Source organism: Monodelphis domestica, chromosome 1, assembly GCF_027887165.1.
Source record: "Monodelphis domestica isolate mMonDom1 chromosome 1, mMonDom1.pri, whole genome shotgun sequence".
Taxonomy (NCBI): domain Eukaryota; kingdom Metazoa; phylum Chordata; class Mammalia; order Didelphimorphia; family Didelphidae; genus Monodelphis; species Monodelphis domestica.
In genome coordinates, this window is record NC_077227.1 from 442,633,294 (window position 1) to 442,656,237 (window position 22,944).

At 32.8% G+C, this 22,944-nt stretch overlaps 1 protein-coding gene across 1 annotated transcript in view; it reads right to left on the bottom strand.

The window, feature by feature from the left end:
• ITFG1 (integrin alpha FG-GAP repeat containing 1) overlaps window positions 1–22,944 on the bottom strand; it is a 284,002-nt gene that overhangs the window by 121,155 nt on the left and 139,903 nt on the right. The window contains exon 9 of the mRNA XM_001370113.4: window positions 1,574–1,668. Within this exon, the coding sequence (XP_001370150.1) occupies window positions 1,574–1,668 (95 nt within the window). The remainder of the gene's footprint in view (window positions 1–1,573; window positions 1,669–22,944) is intronic.

The following is a 22,944-nucleotide window of genomic DNA, read 5'->3' on the forward strand; positions in this document are numbered from 1 at the left end:
ACTTTCTTTTTGTGTCTGTTATTCTACAAAGATAACATTAGCTGTCAACTTTAGAGTTGGCTAGCTGAAGTTTCCCTAATAACATGCTGAACTGACATTTTCTTCAATGAAAGTAAAAGGTTGATCTTTGCTTGGGAGAGTGATCTGTACTACCACAAGTATTAGGATCTAGATTTATTTCACTTTTGCCTTTTCAATACTCACTGTAACAGAGATCAACAGAAAGGGAATGCTAATTGGGAAATGAGGTTTGAGAAAACTCTCCCTTCTGAGTGGCCCAAACCACCACTTATTATATCTCAAAGTGAAAATCAAAATGTAAAGAGTAGAAAATATGCCAATTAAAATATAGTTGTGTCTATAATTAGAAGCTAAGAAATGCCAGGAAATAATATGATGATGTCCAAATAGAAGCAGGTGCATTGACTTGACTGACTGAAATGGCAGGAGACCAAACATGCCAATAGATTTTTTCCTCTTTAAGCAGGTGGCTCATTTACATGGCTCAAAGCCATACTATGTTAAAAAGAGTCTTTTTAAAAAGGCTCAGTCCAACAAAGTGCTTCAAAAAAAAATTAAAGGTTACACAAGGAAAGGCAGAACATCTCATAAAACTACCCAACTTGAAGACAAATGTTTTTTTAAAAGTTTTAGAAACAACTTTCAGAATTCCATTAAAAATCTTTTTTTTAAAAGTGAATTTCATAGATTGATAGAACTTGAAGCTGGAAAAAAAATTGAAGATCAAAGAAAGAATAATTCTTCATTTCACAGATGAAGAAAATGAGGCCTTGAGAGGTAAAGCGACTTTTTTTTTTTGTGACTGTGTAGTCACACTACACAGAGTAGTCAGTATTTTGATAGTCTTCTACCTCTGCATTCAATACTCATTTCCCTAGATGAGGCTGCCTTAATATTGATTATTTTAGTTACTAACAATGAATGACAAATCATATGGGATCATCTTGTAGTCCTACAGAATTTTATGGAAAAGATTTTAGGGGTCATTTAGTTTAACTCCCTCCTATTACACATGAGAACAACGAGACAGCAAGGTGAAGTCACCTAGGTAGGAGGTGTTAGTCAAGCTTGTAGGATTTGAGATCTTTTAGATCTCTAAGGTACTTTACAGGATAAAATGCATAGTGTGGATATAGGAAAACAATGAATAATTATATTTAACATTAGACACAGAAGAATATTGTTCTTAAACACAGATGTTATGGTTTCTAAAAAGCACATATTCTTGTGTATCTATTTTACCAGAAACATAACAGAATGATTTTTGAATATGTACAATAAATGTAATGTTACATATAATATTTGGCTTACTGAAGCTTTCTTTATCACAGTGGATTACTGGCATTGTATACTACCCTGCATCCCTAACTAACACTGTACACCTCGAAGAGTCAATAGAAAAACTATTTTTAATTTCTCTATTAATGAAAGAAGTGAGAATGAGCTTTGTTTTTTTTTTTTAATTGTTTTGGGATTATTTTGGTTCTTCATAATCTACATATTCTTTTCCATATTTCATTATTTTTATATTAGCAAAACAATGGTTGCGTACCTGATTACTTCCTGGTTTAGATAAGTAGATAGCACATTTCTGGCAATTTTCATCTTCACAGCCTGGCAATAAATGATCAGTCTGTCCATCACCATCTGCCAAAAGAAACTACATGAGTCTATTGGCATTCACAAAATAAATGTTCTTTCACATAAGATGAAATCTTTTTGTTCAAAGACTTTATCAATATGGTCAAAATGGAAAAAAATAGACATGTGACTTAGAAATAAATATAGTGTATGAAAGAAATGTCATTGTTTAAATTTCATTTAAATATTTCACTTATATTATCTAAACTGCAGCTTCAGAATCCACTGAAAGAAGTCATACAACTGTGGTGACTGATTCTATAACAAATTTAGGTCTTTCCATCATAAATGGGCCATGAATATTTCACATTTCTTTTACTCTTCTCTGATCCACTTGCTATCACACTCACTGATATGGTTCCAAATCTTTTCTTCTAAAGCCACTGGCAATTTCACCTCAGCAGAGGGTCTAATAGTCTTAGATTTCAATGAAAATACTGAGACCTCAATTCCATATTTCAAATCACTTCAATATGTCTCCATAGTCTTAAGACTCTCTTTCTTTTTCCAATCTTAGAGGATGAAATGGCTCTTTCTTTTTGAAATGTTAACCCAAACCCTCTCCTAGAACCTTGATTATATATATATCCCTTGGGCAACTTATATCTTGAACCGTCCCTTGCTAATTTTCAATCTCTATTTAACTATGCGTTCCTTCCCTCCCAACATCAAATGTGCCCAGATAATCCCTTCCCATCCTTATAAATCTTTCACTTGCCAACCCAATGGACCCATCTCTCTTTTAGAAGTATTTGTTTTCAAAGCTACCTACATACCTTGTCTCTACTTTCTCATCTCTCAACTACTTCTCAGTGCCTTGCAATTTGACTTCCATACTTACCTCTACAAGAGAAACAGCTCTTTCTAAGATCCACAATGATCTCACTAGCTCTAAATCCAAATCCTCAGCTTTTTTTTTATCCTTCTATGGTGTTTGACCACTCCATCCTACTGGATACCCTTTCTTCTTGGGTTTTCCTGATACTCTGTTGTGCTTCTATCACTATGATCCTTCTAAGAAGGCAATTTAGTATAGTATATATTGAATTTTAAGACATGGTACCTACATCTGAATCTTGCTCAGTTACTGTTACCTATTCTGTTGCCCTGGGAAGATTCCTTAATTGCTCTGGGCTTTGTTTTCTTCATGCATAAAATGAGATGGCTGGACAAGATGAATTCTAAGGTTCCTTTTGGCTCTGAATCTATGGCCTACTATTCTTAGCAGAAACATTATGTTCTAGGTGCAGATGTATCCCAGGGCTCTCTCCCAGATTATCTTCTCCACTTTTTCTTGGAGATCACATGAGCTGAAAAAGGTTGAACTATCCTCCTTTTTTTAGTTTTTTTATTTTAATTTTTTTTTTAAACCTTACCTTCCATCTTGGAATCAATACTGTGTATTGGTAAAGTGGTAAGGGCTAGGCAATGAGGGTTAAATGACTTGCCCAGGGTCACACAGCTGGAAAGTATCTGAGGCCACATTTGAACCTAGGACCCCCGTCTCTAGTCTTGGCTCTCAATCCACTGAACTACCCAGCTTCCCCCAAATCATCCCCCTTTTGTACACGAATTCTGGATCTTTCTATTTAGTCCTCATGTCTTTCCAGAGCTCCATTCCGACATCTTGAGAGGCCTGATGGATATTGCCGCTCAATGCGGTCAAAACAAAACTCACTTGAAATCTGACCTTCTTATTTTTCTCAGGAACACTACCAGTCTTCTTGTTTCTAAGGTTTACAAACTAGTAATCATTTATAATTCTTTCAATTACTGTCCATGTCCAGTTATTCTGTTAGTCAAAAAACATTAAGCACCTATCATATGCCAGACAACTTTCTTAAGGTCTAGGAATACAAAAGAAAGGTAAAAGATAGCTCTCTCCAAGAGCTAACAACCTATTAGCAGGGACAACATGAAAACATCTATGCATTAACAAGGCAAATCCAGCAAATGTAGGAAATAACCAACAGAATTTTAACAGAGATTTGAAAGAAGTCAGCGGGTAGACACAAGGAAGGAGAGGATTTCAGGAATCGAGAGAACCACCAGTGAAAATGCCTACAATAGGGGGAAGCTTGGTGGGGATAGGAAGCTAGACTTGGAGATGTGAGGTCCTGTGTTCAAATGTGGCCTTGGACACTTCCTATCTGTGTGACCTCAAGTGTGACCCTATTGCAAAACACTTCTGCCTTGGAATCAATATATAGCATTGATTCTAAGACAGAAGATAAGGGTTAAAAAAAAAACTGCCTGGTATTGGGAGATGGAGTATCTTGGGCTTTGTCTGAAGAATGGCAAGGAAACTAGAATCGCTGTATCACAGAGTATGTGGGACGGGCTGGGTAAGTTGTGAGAAACCTGAAAACATTAGGAAGGGTAGATTATGAAGGGCTTTAAATGCCAAACAGAGGATGTGAGATTTGATCTTGGAGATTACAGTCACTGGAGTTTACTCAATAGTGGGTGCAGCCCAATATGTCAGGCATATATTTTATTTTTTTACTTTTTTAAAAACCTTGTGTCTGGGACCAAATTTGAACCCAAGACCTCCTAGCTTTCAATTCATTGAGCCATTTAGCTGTCCCTAGACATATACTTAAAAAAAAGGTCACTGTAATAATTCAGGTGTTAGGTATGAAGGGCTTGCACTAGGGTGGTGTTAGTATATAAAAAAAGAGAAATGGGAGGATATGAGACATATTATGAAGGGAAAATTGACAAGACTTGGGCATTCAGTTGCCAAGTCATGTTGATTCTATCAGCATAACATATTTTTGCATCTGCCTCCTTCTCTCTACTTACACCACAAAAATCTTATTTCAGGTTCTCATTACATTTTACCTAGACAACTACAGTAACCACTTACTTGGTCTCCTTATATCCATCCTCCCTCCTTTCCATTATGGCTTCCACACAAAAGTGTATTCCAAAAACCTATTTCTGACCAAGTCAGTCTATTGCTCAAGAAAAGAAACTCCAGTAGGTTGTTACTAAAATACAAACTTCTTTTTTTGACATTTAAAACCCTCCAGCAGCCTGTTCCAAACTCTCTTTCCAGATTAATAATATAGTCAATTGGTCAAAAAGAGGTCATTTGAAAAGGCTATCGTGAATATTGATGTGACTTTGAAAATAGAAAGTACTGAGTATGACAGAAAATTTAAGTTATGAAACATTTAAAAATTATGCATTAACTATGCTGTTTATATTTGTAAAATAAGAAAATAATGGTTTGTCCCAGTGCTTGACAAAAAAATGGAGTTTCTATTCTCTCTCCCTCTCTTTTCCTTTACCTTCTGTCTTATATTGGTTCCAAGGCAGAAGAGTGGCAAGGGCTAGGAAATGGGAGTTAAGTGACTTGTTCAGGGTCACATGGCTAGAGGAAGGGTCTGAGGCTAGATTTGAACCCAGGATCTCCTATCTCTGGGCCTGGCTTTCTGAGTCACCTAGCTGCCCCCCTATCATTTCTGAGAAGAAGTAAAATGATACCTTTGCCTCTGCCTCTGAAACTTAAGCCCTGATGAAAAGTTAAAGAAAAAACCACTAGATTCCAAAACTTTTTTCTGGAATTGGTTCATGTTTTTCAGAAATGTCACATTTAATAGTGATCATTAGTTGTCTGAAGAATTATAGTACTTCTATTCTCTATTATATTAATAACTAATTTTCTTCTTTTTTTACACATTATTTAAATTTCTGGGTCTTTGAGCTACACTTATCCACAAAGTTAGGTTAAGTCTATTACATTATTTAAATAAGTTTACTTTAACTCAATGAACAAAAAAATCATCAATTACTGGCTATGTGCTGAGTACTACAAAGGTGGGATACAAGGACAAATTAAACAAACAAAACCCCTTGTTCTCAATAAACATACATTATAACTGTTTTGTGCGGATATAGATGTGAGTGTGTTATGTTGTAAAGTTTTAGAAAGAATGCTTGGACTAAGGAGTAAGAAGACCTTGCTAAATAATTTAAGTCATTTTTTGCCAAATCTTTTTGGGCTTAAGTTTGTTTCAATGTAAATTAAGAGGGTTGGATTAAATGACCCCTAATGCAGCCTCTGAATCTGGCATTATATGAGTAGAGCTTTATTTTACTCGTCTAATTTACCATTTTATAGGCATGTGGTTATTGAAAAGGGCAGGTTCATTTTTTTTTCTCCTTACCAAAATGATATATGTTTCATAATTTTTCAGTACATATATTATAGGAGTCATTGTGGGCATAGTGGATAGAGAACTGGTCTTATTGTCCAGAAGTCTTTGGATTAAGTCCCATATCTAACAATTACTAGTTCTGTGACTGTGGGGAACTCTTTTAATCACTAAGTGCTTAGGTAAAGACTATCAGTTGCAGAGAAGGTAGCTAATCTGCATTAGTGAAGGTAATCTTCTCAATGGGAGGAACTTCCTACAATGATGTAACCACAAGTGAAATCAATCTCTATTTCTCTATACACAATTAAAAAAAATTCTGGTAAAATAGCAGGGAGAAAATTGTAATTAAGTGATTTCAAATTTCTATATAAATGATTAACTCTATTTAAAACATTCTTCTAGCACCATACTAGGCTAGTTGACAATTGTAAATTGCTGCTTTGTCTATTTAATCTTGAGTGCTCACTGTATCACACTATGTTGTATGTGTATAAACATGTTATATCTAAAAGGGGTAAAATGTTTTCAAAATGATATTTAAATCCACTTAAAAACCATTAATTAACAGGGGAGATGTAACATATATCTCTATGTTCCAGTTTATATACTTATTTTTATATTATGTGGATTTAGATATGGATGGCTACTTAATGTCTTCTCAAATATAATCCCTGAACAGAAATAAACTGTTTTTTTAGAAATAAATCATTAATATAAAAAGTAGAACTGTATTAAAATATGAAAATATATACCTGAGTTAGAAAGGCAGCAATAGTAGTTCTAATATTTGTTTTGACAGGAATATAGAAGCAGAAAAAAAGTAGCGTAAGTAAAATGAGTTTTTCTATAAGCAAAATCTTCATTTTCAAAAGCTTTAATTAAATGTGAACAATCTGGCATTTAGTAATTTCTTGGGGCAGAACATAAAAATCAATCTGCACAGGATGAAAGTCATTCCAAGCCTTTTGTTTTTCCACTAAAATATACAAAAATTATTAAAAATAGATACTTGCCCAATTTTATTCAGGTTAACAAGAGCAATTCAAATGTGTCCAGGCAAACTATGGCCTCTTGTGGAATTTTCTTGGATTATGGTAAAGGTCTATATTCAAAGAATATTAGGTATGGTTTGAATGTTTATGGGCATTGATTGTCTAACAATAAAGACCTACTTTAACTTCTGCGATACTAATCTTACCTTTAAATATTGAACTTTTATCCTAATCCAAGAAGAAATTGATAATGTTTAGACAAAGAAGGACCAAAGGTTTATAGGTCAGATTTATTTACTGAACAGATACATCTTTAACAAGCTTAAAATCAGATACAATGGACAATTAATATTAGAACAGGATACTTTCACAGATAAGCATAATACTCTATTACATTTAAGAATGAATGATGTATAGGTCAAACTAATTTTGAAATTCTCAAAGAAAAATTTCTTATATGACTTTTGAAACATTTGTGCAACTGGCAAATTTTATTACATATCAGAAAGTAAAGTTATCTACAACTCCTCCTTTTGATTTTAAAGATTTAAAAGATAATACTACTTGCAAAAAAACCCCAAAGCTAGTTTCCTCAAATTCTGTTTTGGGTCACATAAGATTAACACTATTTTGGCTATCTCTTATTTATTTGTTTCTCTTTGGTCTTCTACCAATTATAAAGTGTGTACCATAAATTTATTTCAGTGAGGTATTTTTATTTCTTAAAAGTCTTTTGTGCCAAAGAGTCCAAAATACTCAGTTGTCCTAACAGATATGGGGGATATAATATATTCCTTCAATATGCAAAATGGGGTAATTTCTGCTCCAATTATTCCATATGAATCTATGCCTGAAAAATTCTACAAAAAAGCAGTTCTTTTGAGAATTTTATCTTGATGAATGAGAGAAGAATTGGATAGAAAATGAACTCTTTAAGAGGGGGAATAATTTCTCTCTTTCCAATTCATGAAGCTTGCCATTCTAAAATTGTAAATTAGAATTTAATTATAAATTATCAAACAACAAGATAACCTCTTATACCTACCTTATCACTCAACTAGTAATTAATAAAGTTATTAAATCTCAAACCTCAACCCTAACTCAATCAGCATTTAAAGAATGAATTTATTTTTACAAATTTTATTAATGTAAGAATCATACTTAAAAATGCTCAAGTAACAGAAAATATATGAATCAATGATCTCTCTTTCTTTAGTGCTGGCTTAATTGCTGCTTTACTGACTTCTGAAATATTTGTCTTGATGATAAGTTGGTGGCAAAAGAGAAAAACAACTTGGAGTCTTGATCCTTCCTACATTTGATGCTTTCATGGTATTTATTTCTAAGATCAAAGCTTTTTAATAAATATGCTCTTCAAAGAAGAGAAAAAAGGAAATATGCTTTTTGAAGTGATGGAACTATTATGTGTAAAAGTCAGGGAAACAAAATATTCTCCTAAAATACCTACGATTCTGTGAATTGATTTGTGGTCAGCAAAAGAGACCAATAAACTGTGGCGATCTCTTTATAAGATGGATATTTTTACTGTCTCTTCAGTATAAAATCCTGACATATTTTCCATTCATTGTGTATGGATATATAATACACACATATAAGCACATCTTGAATGTACAGTTTGCACATTGTCTCCTCGATTAGAAGGTGCGCTCCTAGAAAGCAGAAATCATGTTTTTGCTTTTTTTTGAATCTTCAGAGATTAATCATGCTTGATGCATAGTAAATGCTTATTGTTTGTTGAATGGCCAAAAATGTCCTAAAATTTTTATTATATTCATAGGAAAAAGTTACCATTTAGACATAAGGGATATTTCTGAATCAACAAATTCCTTTCTCAAAAAACCTGCAATCAATTTACTTTAGTCTGGATCTTGAGAATGTCATATTTTTTGTGGATGCAATTTATTGCAGGAATTGAAGGAAATGTTATCAGGTGACTAAAAATTTATAATATATTATGGCCATAATGAGTTTAGTTATAAGGTACCAAAGTTCAGTAGTTTGAAAATGGTGAACAATTAGATGGATCAGATTTGTTACCAATTTCTGTTATAACACTAGCTACATTGGGTGACTCACTTTGCAACATCAGAGCCTCAGTTTTCTCAGCTGAGGATACTCAGAGGGCTGGCATTGCCTTCCTCATAGGATTTCTGGGAAGATCGTATGTAATAAATCTGAAGAATTACATATTTATGATTTAAGATAATTTACTTGGACAAGTTTATTTTAACTCTTGCTAATAAGTGAAACAAAAAAAACCCACACAGCTGCTTTAAAAGTCCATGGAAAAAGAAAATAGGGCAATCTGCTTAAAGAACATTTTTCTAGAAAAAAAAAATTCAGCATTCAGGGTTAGTCAGTCAATACGTACTAATTTCAATCATTGTAATATCATGGTATCAATTGTTTTTTGTCTCTGTTGGATGGCTTTTCTACAAAAGGCTTTTGAGTGAATTGACACAGAGATGAAAGAGACACTGAACAGTTATTATAGGTCTCTCTTCAACTTATTAAAGTTTCAGGTGATATAAAACTATTACATTCCTGAAACATATTGCTTAAATCATATAACCATTATTTATGTTTAATGGGCCTTGTATCTGGACTTTTTGTTTAGTTTTTGTAAGGGCCAATATCCCCCAAGTTACCTACTTTCTCTCAGGGGTCTTCCTGGTGGGCAATGGTATGTATTTTGGAAATAGCTAGCTAAAGTTAAGTGTGAATTAATACATGACCTTGGACCAAAATGAAATCCACAAAGGTAGTCAATTCATCTTACACTAACCAAGTAAACCTGAGGCCCAAGACAAGTCATATATTAATTTGAAGTTAAAGATTTCTTTCAAAAGAACAAAATTAAGCCAGCATATCCTATTTTGTCCTGTTTGAAAGATGAAAAATATTGGAAGTCTTGAAATTAATCATTCTACTTCCAAAATGACAAATTAATATGTATCTAAAATCTAAATTAACTAAATTCATGAAATATCAATATATATGACAAAAATAATATTCAGAAAACCTCCCAAAAGTCATAGACAACCAGATATTTATTTGAAACCATTAAACCACCAATATTAAGTCTAACAGTTTTAATCCAAGGAATTATGAAAAATAATACTTTGAGACAAAGAGTATGGCAAAGGAGGTAATGTCAATTAGAAGCCTAGAGACCTGAATTCAAGTGTTGGGAGATACTTACTAGCTGACTGATTTGAGGAAAAGCCACTTAACCTCTGGGAACCTCAGTTTCCTCACCTGTAAAATGGGAATAATAATACTCAAGTTAACTAATTTGCAGGTGTTGTTTTTTTTTTTCCAGGAGAGCATAGACTTTATTGGACTCACACCAACAGCCCATGCTTCTCAGCACTTTTGTAAATTTGTGGATTTTGCCTTCCATATTCTTCTCTGCTTGCTTGCATAGTTTCGTGAGCTTCTTTCTATAGTGAATCTTGGCTTTCTCCTTCCTCTTCTCTTCTAATGTAGCATTCACTGCCTGATACTTCCAGCCGACATCATGAGCTAGGCGCCCCAGATAGACAAACTTTCTAGTTGGCTTCAGTCTGACTACTTTGAAAGCAGCTGGGACAACTATGTGCTTTCACTTATCATAGGGGGAAGGGATGCCATCAAACATCTTGAGGCACTCCGCGGTGGCCTGACCTCGCTAGGTCTTGTGGGGAAGCATCCCTCTCAGTCCTCCAGAAAATGGCCCAGTAAATCACCTTCACAGAAAAAGAAACTCCCCCCAAAACACCTCAAACTAATTCTACCACAATCTCATCTTCTGATTCTGCTCCAAAGTTTTCTATGTTGGCTTCTTTTTCCTGAGCACTGACAGATCCCATGCCATGCAGCTCCTTGTTCTGGCTGTCTCCACTGCTGGCTCCTACACATGTATTCCCATTCTCACATGTTGGTTTGCTTACTATTTCTTCTTTCAGTGACTGCCTGGAAAAATCATTTCTACCTTCACTAGTGTCAACAGTGTTTTGTTCTTTGGTTCTCACTTCACTGTTCTTTTGTGGTCGTATTGTTTCTTCTCCATCAACTGCCCTGACTGCTGCAGCAAAGACCTCTGCTAACACTGCCAGGACTACCTCTTCAGCAGTATCCTCTTTGTCTTCATCTCCTTCAACATCTGGATCCACTATTTCATCTGTGAAAGGATCTTCACCCTTGAGGTATTTTTCAAGTATTTTTGCTATATGTCTGTTGTTCAAGACACTCTTAGCCATGTGTAGACTTGTCTTCTTGGACTGTTCAGCAGCAAGATGGTGGTTGTGATTGTGGTCAGCAGAATAAAGATGTCCCTGGAGAAGATGGTGCTGTGCAGGAATTAACATGTCACACGCCATACAATGTGCAGCTTCAATTCTCTTAAAAAAAGTATTCTTGGCCAATTCCTTTGAAAGGGTTTGGTTTCTGCTTGACACTTTCCTTCTCACTCAACTCTTGATGACACTTCTCTATTTTCTTATTCCTATTCACAATGTATTCCTGCAAGAACTCCACTGTCTTGTCAGGTAGCTTAGTACCAATGAAAGGATTTCACAAACTTCAAAGTGTTATGTAAATCTGAGTAATTATAATTCTAAGAGTAAATCTAGAGCTAACAGATATTTGAGCAGTTTGCCAATCTGACAAGTTACAATTGCATAGGGTAATTAGGGTTATAATACTCCCAAGCAGAAAGAGCCACAGGCTTAAACATTTTATTAACTGTTTTCATGTGTTTAAATTAAATTAATCTTTCTTGAAAGGCAGCAAAGTATATTTATTATCAACAAAGTATTAAATGTTTACTGAGCATCTTCTATTGTGCCCAACATAACTGAAATGCAGAAAAGTATAAATAGAAATCTCAATATTAACTTACTTATCATTTCATTATTAGGAAGTATTTGTTGTTTTTAGGAAATGTGATCAAAACTTTATAAAAAATCTCATGAGGACTACTATATAATTTACTAATGGGGTCTGTCTATACATAATACCTAGTCATTTAAAATATCACTGCTCCTTTTTATGTGGATCAGAAAAAGTTCATTAGCTATTTAGGACATCTATAATGGTATTTCAACATACAGAACAATTTCATTGTTCATGGTACTATTTTACTTAAGATAAATCTTATGAATTAACATCACAAGTTTATAGAAGATTAATACATTTTAACATTAATTTAACATTAGCTCTAGGTGAATCACTGATTTTCATCCAAACACAATAAAATTCTCTTTTATTGTACCTATTTAAAATATCTCTTTACATAATGTATTTTATATTCCTTGTTTCCTTGAAAAATGATATATTTCATTGTACACAAATTACATTTGGTTATATATTAAGCAAACACCTGGATCTAGGTACAGCAACCTCTTTTAATAATAGAAAAATTAGTTCTCATAGAACAAGTGATATGAGAGGTTTTTTAGCATGATTCATTGCAGTGCTGAGGCCCAGTGTCTAAGCAAACTGTACATCTTCATGTAGGCGGAGTGCTGTCAACTGAATTATAGTGGTGACATTAGGGTCTGCATGATTTCAGCTCTGACAACCAAGAAATTGCTGCATTAAATTTATTTTTCCCCTTTTCAAAACTGTAGCAAATGATAATCATCTGATATTAGCAAAACATCTTAGACAGGATACTGATTTATATGATATTATGCTTGAGCTTACACAAATATTATGAGCTATAAATGTACTTTTAAAATTATTTATTTTTTTAATTAGCAAAAAATTATTTTTTCTCCTTCCCATTTCTTCTGTCCCCATTGTGGTCAAAATAGTATTTTAACATATATATGCATTCAAGCAAAACTTCCTATGTTGGTTATATCCAAAAATAGGTTTTTGCACTCAGGATCCATCACCTCTCTTGTAGGAGCTGGAAAGCATGTTTCATCATTATTGATCCTCTGGAATCATGATTGGTTATGGCATCAATCAGAGTTTTAATTTTTTCAAAATTCTGTATCTTTATAATGTTGCTGTTATTGTATAAAATATTCTCCTTGTTCTACCCACTTCACCCTGTTTCACTTTATATGAGCTTTCAGATTTTCCTGAAAGCATCCCTTTTCATAATTTCCAGAGCACAATGGTATCCCATTATACTAATATATCCATTCAACTACTTTTCAGTTGATGGTATCACTTAAGTTTCTAAATCTTTGTTAAAACAAAAGAACTGCTAAAATATCTTGGTATGTAAGAGTTTTTTCTTCTCTTTTTTTAATCTCTTTGAGGAATATAATAGTAGGGACAAAATATAAACAGAATTTAGTGATTCTTTGAAAACTATTTCAAACTGCTTGCAGAATAGCTATACTAATTCTCAGTTGTCAACAGTTTATTAATATATCTGTTTTCCCAGAACTCCTCCAACATTTTGCCATTTTGGGGGGGGGGTCAAGTTTGCTATTTTGTTGTGAAGTAGAATATCAAGTTGATTTAATTTGCATTTATCTAATTACAATAGATATGGTGCATTAAAATATGACATTTTAATAATATTTATATTTTTAATATGGCTATGGAAAGTTTGAGTGTCTTCTTCCTTGAAAAAAACTATTACTTTTCCCCCTCTGCATTGGTTTTGTTTGCCTAAAACCTTGATAGTCTTACACAATCAAATATATTTACTTTTATATATATATATACGTTTCCAAATGCTACTTTACATAATCCTAGTTTCAGAAGGAAGGAAAGGGAGCATATATGTTTATATACATTTATTTATATCATGGCAGAAAATTTAGGAATTATGTATTTAACAATCTTCAACAAAAAGTATTAAATGTATAATATTTAAAAATTTTAGATAATAACTTAAACATTTATTGATACAAAAAAGGTAGGTTAGTGGTTTACTTGATGTGTCTTATAGGAAAGAAAATTATTTTTACTCTATCCTAGTTCTGTTCCTAGACATATTTCCTTCCAAAATAAAACAAAACACAAATAATATTCTTAATCTTTCCATGGTACTCCATAGGACTGTATGAGAGTACCTTAAAAACAGGGGGAATCTATTGTACTCACCATATAATCCTTACAAATTTACATAATCACTTTAACTCAGTCTAGATAACTAAACTTACTTTCTGAAACAAATGATGTGAAATTTTAGAAATAAATATGGGTTAAAATTAGAATGCTAATTTCAGGTGCTGTTCTCAATCTATATAACAAATTTTAATGATAGAAAAATATTTGTCTAATTCAATCCTTTAAGAATAGTTTTGTAATAATTCAATAGTCACCAGATAAAAATATATTACCATAAAATAGCAGAAATGTTCTTGGTTATAAATACTATAAAATGTTAAATAAGTTTATAGTCTGTTAAGAATAATTTTAATTTGACTTATGACTTTTTCATAACAGTAGGGATGGTAGTGGTCTTTTCAGACTGAAAAAACTGAGATCAAGACAAGATTGGCCAGCACCTGTATAAGTCTCCTGGGAAAACACAGGTGGCACACATGATGAGTAAGTTATTAACTGGCATTTTTCCCTAGAAGGGTTTAATATTCTAATACTAATCATTTAATGTTAGACCCAGAAGAAAATTTGAAGATGAAATGAGCAATCAAATACTGAAAATACCTGTTAGAGATGTCATCTTGAATGATTTGCTACTGGTAATGAAAAGAAGGAACTAATTATGTTCTAGATTAGAACAACAGTATTAGCTAGGGCATTGAGATTAAAGTTAGTGAGTCCAGTTTCTAAAATGTAAATGAATAAATCAATCACTCTGCTCATCTGTTATATGAAAAATCATGGCAATTTAATGCAATCAGTTTCTTGTTGGTGCAATTGGAGTTTACTGATATGGCCAGAGCCAGTCAGAAATATATAATTTTTTGTGGTTTATGTAAGAGTTCATATTTTGATAAGATATGGGTCCCAAAATGTATTTTTTACTTTGCTACTGATAAATGAAAAGTAAAAGGCAAAATTATTCAAGTAAATTCTTCTCAAGCAAGTTGGTTATATATATTTTTCTTATTTTAATTAAGCTTTAGGCAAATGTTTTGGTTCTGGAGAGACAGCATATGCAATTTTTAATAAGCAAATTTTAGATACAATTATTCATTTCTTCCATGTTTAATAATTTATGAAGAATATGTTAGGTCAATCCAATATAATAAAAATGACAATACTACACATATTTACTCATTCAGGAGCAGACTAATTAAACTACCATTGGATTACTTTGTAGAGCTAGAAAAAAATATCAAAACTCATCCAAAGGAATAAAAGATCAAGAATTTGAAGAGAAATAATGGGAAAAAAGTGGGAAGAGGGTCTAGCAATACCAGATCTCAAACTCTTTCACAAAACAGTGATCATCAAAATTCTTTGGAACTGGTTAAAACAGAGAGAGGTTCAATGGAATAGATTAGATGAACAACATACAGAAATAAATGAACACAGAAGCATGGGATTTGATAAGACCAAAGACCACAACAAAAACTGCTGGGAAAATTAGAAAGCAATCTGGTAGAAATTAAGTAGACTCAATATCTCACACTATAACTAAGAGAGGCTGCAAACAGATACATGATTTATAGATAAAAGGCTATATCAAAAATTGATTAGAAAAGAATGGAAGACATAACCTCTCAGAGCTATGAATAGGGGGAAATTAATTAGCAAACAGTATCAGAGTAGATAAAATGGAAAAATTTCATTATAAAAAATTAATAAGTTTTCAGATAAATAAAACCAAAGTGGTTAAAATAAGAAAAGAAATAGTTAACTAGGAGAAGATCTTTTGGGCAAGTTTCTCTGATAAAATTTTCAATTCCAAGGTATAAAGAATTGATTTAAATTTATAAGAATAAGAGCCATTCCTCAATTGAGAAATGGTCTAAGGATATGAACCTTAAAATTTCAAAATAAGAAATATAAATTATCAACAACCATATTAAGAAATGACCCAAATCCTAAAAATTAGGGAAATGAAAATTAAAGCAATTTTGAAGTTTCACTTCATACTCATCAAATTGGCAAAGTTGGCCAAACAAACAAAAACAAAAGAGAATACCGGAGGGGCTCTGGGAAAATAAAGACATGAACAAAGAGTTGATGGAGTTGAGAATTAGTTCAGCCATTCTGCAATGCAGTTTGGAATAATGTCTAAAGAGACACTAAAATGCATATACTGAGTCCCAGTGATACCACTATTAGGTCTACTCACCAAAGAGATCAAATAAGGAAGAAAAGGATCCATATATATATATATATATATATATATATATATATATATATATATATATATATATATATATATATATATATATATATATATATATATAAAATGATTTTATTAGCTTTTTGCAAAGCAAAAAAACTGGATACCTAGATTGGGGCTCATCAATTTGAAAATGGCTGAATGAATTAAAGTATATGAATGTAATGAAGTACCATTGTGCCATAAAAAATGATTCAAAAAAAAGTATAGTATCAGGGGAACCAGGGAAGGCTTATATGAATTAATGGAGAGAAGTGAGCATACCCAACAGAACAGTTTACATGATAAGAACAACACTGCAAAGACCAACACTTAAAATGACTTAAGAATACAGATTAATTCAGTGATTATGTTTCTAAAGGACTGATGAAACATGTCCCTCGTATCTAAAAAGAAGTGAGCACAAGCTTTGACAAACCTTAAGAAGCTGGAAAGGTTTTGAGAGACTACCTCTGTGTGTGTCACTTGATGACTTACCTACCTAAGTTCAAAAAGGCTAATTAGAATAAGGCTGGCCACCAAGGGATGAAATTGTTTTAGCAACTGAGACTCACTAAATGGTCAATTAGGAGTCTAAGAATGTGTCCATGGAGGGAATGCTCTACCAGCATTAGAGATCCATTAAATATTAAAGCATAAGATTTCAAACTAACAACAAATAATCTAAAAAGATTTCTTTCAGATAGTTTCTTTTTACCCAGTATTGTCCTCAAACTAGTGCTTTCACATATAAAATAGTATCATAGAATCCCTGAGTTGAAAGGAATTTTGAAAGTCATGTAGGCTAGTCTATTAAAGATGGTAACTGGAGACTACTATAGATCAGTGGCAGGAGATAATTTCAAGTCAAACATACATTATATAGCCATGCTATAGAAGTTTTTTAATGGTATTATGGTATGGGTAGTTGTTTTAAAAAAGATTACATCGTAAAGACTGCCATTCTACCTTTAAATACTTTTCTATATGCTGGATAAATTTGAAAAAATGTGCAAACTCATTAATTTAAACCTAGTGGCCTGAATTCAAAGACTTTTAAGAAAAAGTATATAAATGAGATTATATAATAACATGCACTCATAAAATCAGCCCAGTTTTTGAACAATACTAAGATGTACTCAAGTGATGATTTTAAATTTGTTGACAAGGCAAGAGAAAAGTAATATGCAGTAAAATTATAGGACTTGTATTCAAAGAAGAGCTGGAAGAGGGCATGAAGAAATGAGAGATAGGGAGCAGCTGGGTAGCTCAGTGGATTGAGAGCCAGGCCTAGAGATGGGAGGTCCTAAGTTCAAATGTGGCCTCAGACACTTCCTTGCTCTGTGACCCTGGGCAAGTCACTTAACCCGCATTGCCTAGCCCTTACTACTCTTCTGCCTTGGAACCAATACACAGTATTGACTTCAAGATGGAAGGTAAGGGTTCATTTAAAAAAAAAAAAGATATGGGAGATAAATTTCCATTGAGGGAAAACAAAAAGTAGGATGATCAATGAGAGGCTCTGAAATGAAAGAAAGAAAATTTAGCAGCAGAGATGACCAAAAAAATTAAAATTCGCAACAGATGAAGGGGATTAAAAAGTTTTATTCTGGAGCAGCTAAGTGGTTCAGTAGAGAGCCAGGGCATACTGGGTTCAAATCTAGCCACAAACACTGTCTAGCTGTGTGAATCCTGGGCAAGTCACTTGACCTCAACTGCCTAGCCCGTATCACTCTTCTGCTTTGCAATTAATACTTAGTATTGATTCTAAGATGGCAGGTAAGGGCTTTGTGAAAAAAACTACTTTTATAATATACTGGCTTACATATTCATAAAGACTTCACAGACAGAGCCATCATGGTGGAGTAGAAGTAGAGAAAGCTCAAACCACTTGAATCCTTTCCAACCAATATTAAAATAACATTTCAAAATGAATACTGAAGTGACAGAACCAATAAGGGGACAGAGTGAAGCAACTTTACCACAGAAAACAACTTGAACAGTTGGTAGAGAATTATAGGTCACAGAGAAGAGAGAGGAGGACAGCCCAATAGCAAGACCCCACCAATGACTACCGAAGCAGGCCAACAAGTCCCCCCATCCTACACCTATAGTTCCAGGTTCTGAACCTGGGCCAACACCAACATTGAGGTCCTGAGACCCCACTTAAGCCAACAGCAGTGCAACTCTAAGGATACTCAAAGATTGCTTCAGCTTATGCATGCAGTAAGGCCCCAAGCTCTAGCAGAGGGAAGTTCATGGGATGCCTGGCTGGTACAGGCCCAGAAGAAAGCTCTGAGTCCTGCAATAAGCAGCCATAAAGAAAAAAAAATTAAATGGAGCTACACTCAGGATTACACAGGATTTAGCAGCTTCCACATTAAAGGAAAAGGAAAGCCTAGAATATGATATTATGGAAGGCAAAAGAACTAGGTTAACAACCCAGAATCACTGACCCAGAAAAACTAAGTATATTCATTCCGGGGAAAAAAAGACCAGAATTAAACAGAAATTTGATGTCCAAATATAAGGTTTAGAAGAATCATGAAAAGGTAAATGAGAAGAGGAAAGTTAAGAGATTTGATATGGTCAAATTACTTATATTTCTACAAGGAAAGATTTGTAATTCTTAAAATTCCTTATCATTAGCAAAGTAGTTAGAAGGAGTATACATAGGCAGAAGGTGTGGGAGAAAATTGATTAGGAATATATGATATGCAAAGAAAAAACTCAAGGAATGAAAAAGAAGATTGTTCTGAGATAAAAGGGAAGGTAAAGGCAGAATAGGGTAAATTATCTCACCTAAAGAGGCAAATAAAATTATTACAGTGGAGGGGAGAATGAGAGTGGTGATAGGCAATGCTTAAAACTTACTCTCATTGGAATTGGTGCAGAGAGGGAACCATAATCATTTGAGTATAGACTTCTACCCTACCATATAGAGAAATGGGAATGGAATAAGAAAAGGGAGGGGTAATAGAAAGGAAGGGAAAATAGGGGGTGGTGATTAAAATCAAAATACTTGTGAGGGGAGACAGAGTGAAAGGAGGGAGAAAGAATAAGATCAAAAGGAGAAAATAAGATGGAGGGAAATACATAGTTGGTAATCATAACTATGAATGTAAAGAGGATGAACTTACCCATAAAATGGGAGTGGAGAGCAGAGTGGATTAAAAATAAAAATCCCATGATATGATTTTTACAAGAAACACATCTGAGGTAAAGGGAGATGCACAGGGTAAAAGAGGAAGAAGCCAAAATAATTATGCAACACATGAAGTAAAAAAAAAAGCAGGAGTAGGAATCATGATCTCAGACAAAGCAAAAGAAAGGCAAATTTAAATAAATGAGATAAAGAAGGAAATTATATTGTGCTAAAAGGTACCCCAGACAATGAAGTAATTATCAATATTAAATATATATGCACTAAATGGTACAGTCACTAAATTTTTAAAGGAGTAATTAAATTAATTTCAGGAGGAAATAGAAAGTAAAACTATACTAGTGGAGGACCTCAACTTCTCCCTTTGAGATCTAGATAAATTGAATCAAAATAACACAAGAATGAAATGAAGGAAGTGAATGAACTTTGAGAAACTTAGAACTAATAGATCTCAGGAGCAAAATGAATGGGAATAGAAAGGAATGTACCTTCTTCTCAGCAATACATGGCACTTATACAAAAACTGATCATATATTAAGACATAAAAACTTCATAACCAAATGCATAAAAGCAGAAATAATAAATGCATCATTTTTAGATCATAATACAATAAAATTATAATAAAAGAAAAAATAATTGGAAACTAAATAATTTAATTTTTAAAAAGGGTGGGTTAAAGAACAAATTATAGAAACAATAAGTCATTTCAAAAAGGAGAAATAGACAGTGAGGAGATGATATATCAAAATTTATGGGATAAAGTTAAAGCTGAAAAAAAATTTAGAGTAGGAGTTGGGTTTTATGAAAAAGCTAATAAAATAGAACACTGGTTAATTTGATTGAAAAAAAAAGGAAAGGAAAACAAATCAAATAACCAGTATAAAAAGTAAAAAGGATGAATTCATCATCAATGAAAAGGAAATTAAAGCAATAATCAGGAATTATTTTGTCCAATTTCATGCCAATAAATCTGATGATCTAAGTGAAATGGATGACTATTTAAAAATATAAATTGATCAGAGTACAAAAGAGGAAACAGAATATTTAAATAACCCCATCACAGAGAAATAAATTGAACAAGCCATAAATGAACTTCCTAAGAAAAAATTCCCACAACCAGATGGATTAACAACTGAATTCTATGAAACACTTAAAGAATAATTAATCTCAATTCTATTTAAGCTATTTTGGAAAACAGGCAGAGAAAGAATCCTATCAAATCCTTTTTATGACACAAATATGGCACTATTACCAAATCCAGGAAGAGCAAAAAGAGAAAGAAAAATATAGGGCAATTTCATTAGTGAAGATAGATTAAAAATTTTAAATAAAACACTAGCAAGGAGACTATAGCAATATATTAAAGGGATCATTCACTACAATCACATGGGATTTATATCAGGAATGCAAGGTTGATTTAATATTAATAAAACTATCAGCATAACTGACTATAACAATAACCAAACTAATAAAAATCACATGATTATTTCAAAAGATGAAGAAAAAGCTTTAAAAATTTATTTAAAACACTAGAAATCGTGGAAAGAAACGGGCCATTCGTTAAAATAAGTATTATCTACTTAACATCATTAGCAAGTATCATCTGCATTGGGCAACATTTATAAGGCTTCCCAAAAAGTTTAGGGGTGAAGCAAGGATGCCCATTATCACCATTATTATATAATATGGTTTTAGAAATATAGTTTTAGGATTAGAAAAGAAAAAAGAAATTGAAGGAATTAAAGTAGGCAATGAGGAAACTAAACTATCACCCTTTGCAGATGACATGATGGTATACTTAATCCTAGACAGTCAACTAAAAAGCTAGTTGAAATAATTAATAACTTTCTGCAGGATACAAAACAAACACACAAAAATCATCAGCATTTCTATGTATTAGTAATAATGTTCAGCAGGATGGGATAGAAAGAGAAATTTCACTTAATATAACTCTAGATGATATAAAATACCTGGGAATCTACTTGGTAAGACAAACGCATGAATTATATAAACACAATTACCAAAATGTTTTCACACAAATAAAGTCATATCTGAACAATTGGAAAAATGTCATTTGTTCATGGGTAGACTGAGCTAATATAAGAAAAATGACAATTCTACCTAACTCAATTTACTTATCCAGTGCCATACAATCAAACTACTAAATAATTATTTTATAAAAATAGAAAAAAAAAATCCATCTGGAAGAACAAAAGGTCAAGAATATCAAGGGAATTAATGAAAAAATGTGAAGGAAGGTGGACTAGAAACACCAGATCTCAAACTACATTATAAAGTAGTAATCATTAAAACAGTCTGCCATTGGCTAAGCAATGGAATAGATTAGATGCAGAATATACAGGGGAAAATGATCTTAGCAATTTAGTGTTTGATAAACCCCAAAGTCCCAGATCTTGGGATAAGAACTCACTATTTAACAAAAACTGATGGGAAAAACTGGAAAACATAATGGCAAAATTAGGTATAGATCAATCGCTCACTTCCTATACCAAGATAAGGTTAAAAATGTATATATAATGTAGATATAAAGAGTGATACCCTAAGTAAATTGGAGAAAGGAGAAGGGAAGAATTTATGACTAAATTATAGAAAACATAAGATATAAAATGAATAATTCTGACTATTAAATTAAAAAGGTTTTGTATAAAGAAAACTAATGTAATCAAGATTAGAAGGGAAAAGATACTTGAAAAGAATTTTATAATAAATTTCTCTGATAAAGGTTTAATTCCTCAAATTCGTAGAGAATTAACTCAAACTTACAAGAATCCAGATCATTCTCCAGTTGACAAATGGTCAAAGGATATGAACAAGTAGATTTCAGATGAAGAAAGCAAAGGTATAAATAATCATATGAAAATGTTCTAAATCACCCTTTATTAAATTCAAATTAAAACAACTCTTGAGGTACCACTTCACACCCATCAGATTGGCCAGTATGATTGTAAAAGAGGAGTAATCAATGTTGGAGAGGATGTGGCACAATTGGGACACTAATGCATCATTGCTGTAGTTGTGATCTGGTTGTTCTGGAGAGCAATATGGAACTATGCCCAAAGAGCTATAAAACAATGTTTATCTTTTGATCCAGTAATACCACTACTTAGTCTGTATACAAAGAGATCATAAAAACAAGGGAAGGACCTACTTGTGCAAAAATATTTATTGCAGCTACTTTTGTGGTGGCAAAGAATTGGAAATTGAGGGACTATTCATCAATTGGGGAATGAATAAATTGTGTTATATGATGGTGATGGAATATTATTGTGATATACGAAATGATAAGCAGGATGATTTCAGAAAAAGTTGGAAAGCTCTACATGAACGATGAAAACCAAAATAGGCAGAACTGGGAAAACATTATATGCAGTAACATCAATACTGTAAGATTTGACTATGAAAGACTTAGCTACTCTCAGCAATACAATGATTTAGGACAATTCTGAAGCACCCATGATAAAGAATGTTATCAACCTCAAGAGAAAGAACTAAAGATGCATATCAAAGCAAATGATCTTTCACAATAGTTTATTTCTGATTTTATTTGGGGGTTTTGGTTTTATATGAGTATTCTTTTACAGTGTGACAAGGAAATCACTTTAAAAGGCTGATATATATTAATTTAAGGTCGCCAAGGAATTCAGCTATGTAATTCCTAAATGAAAA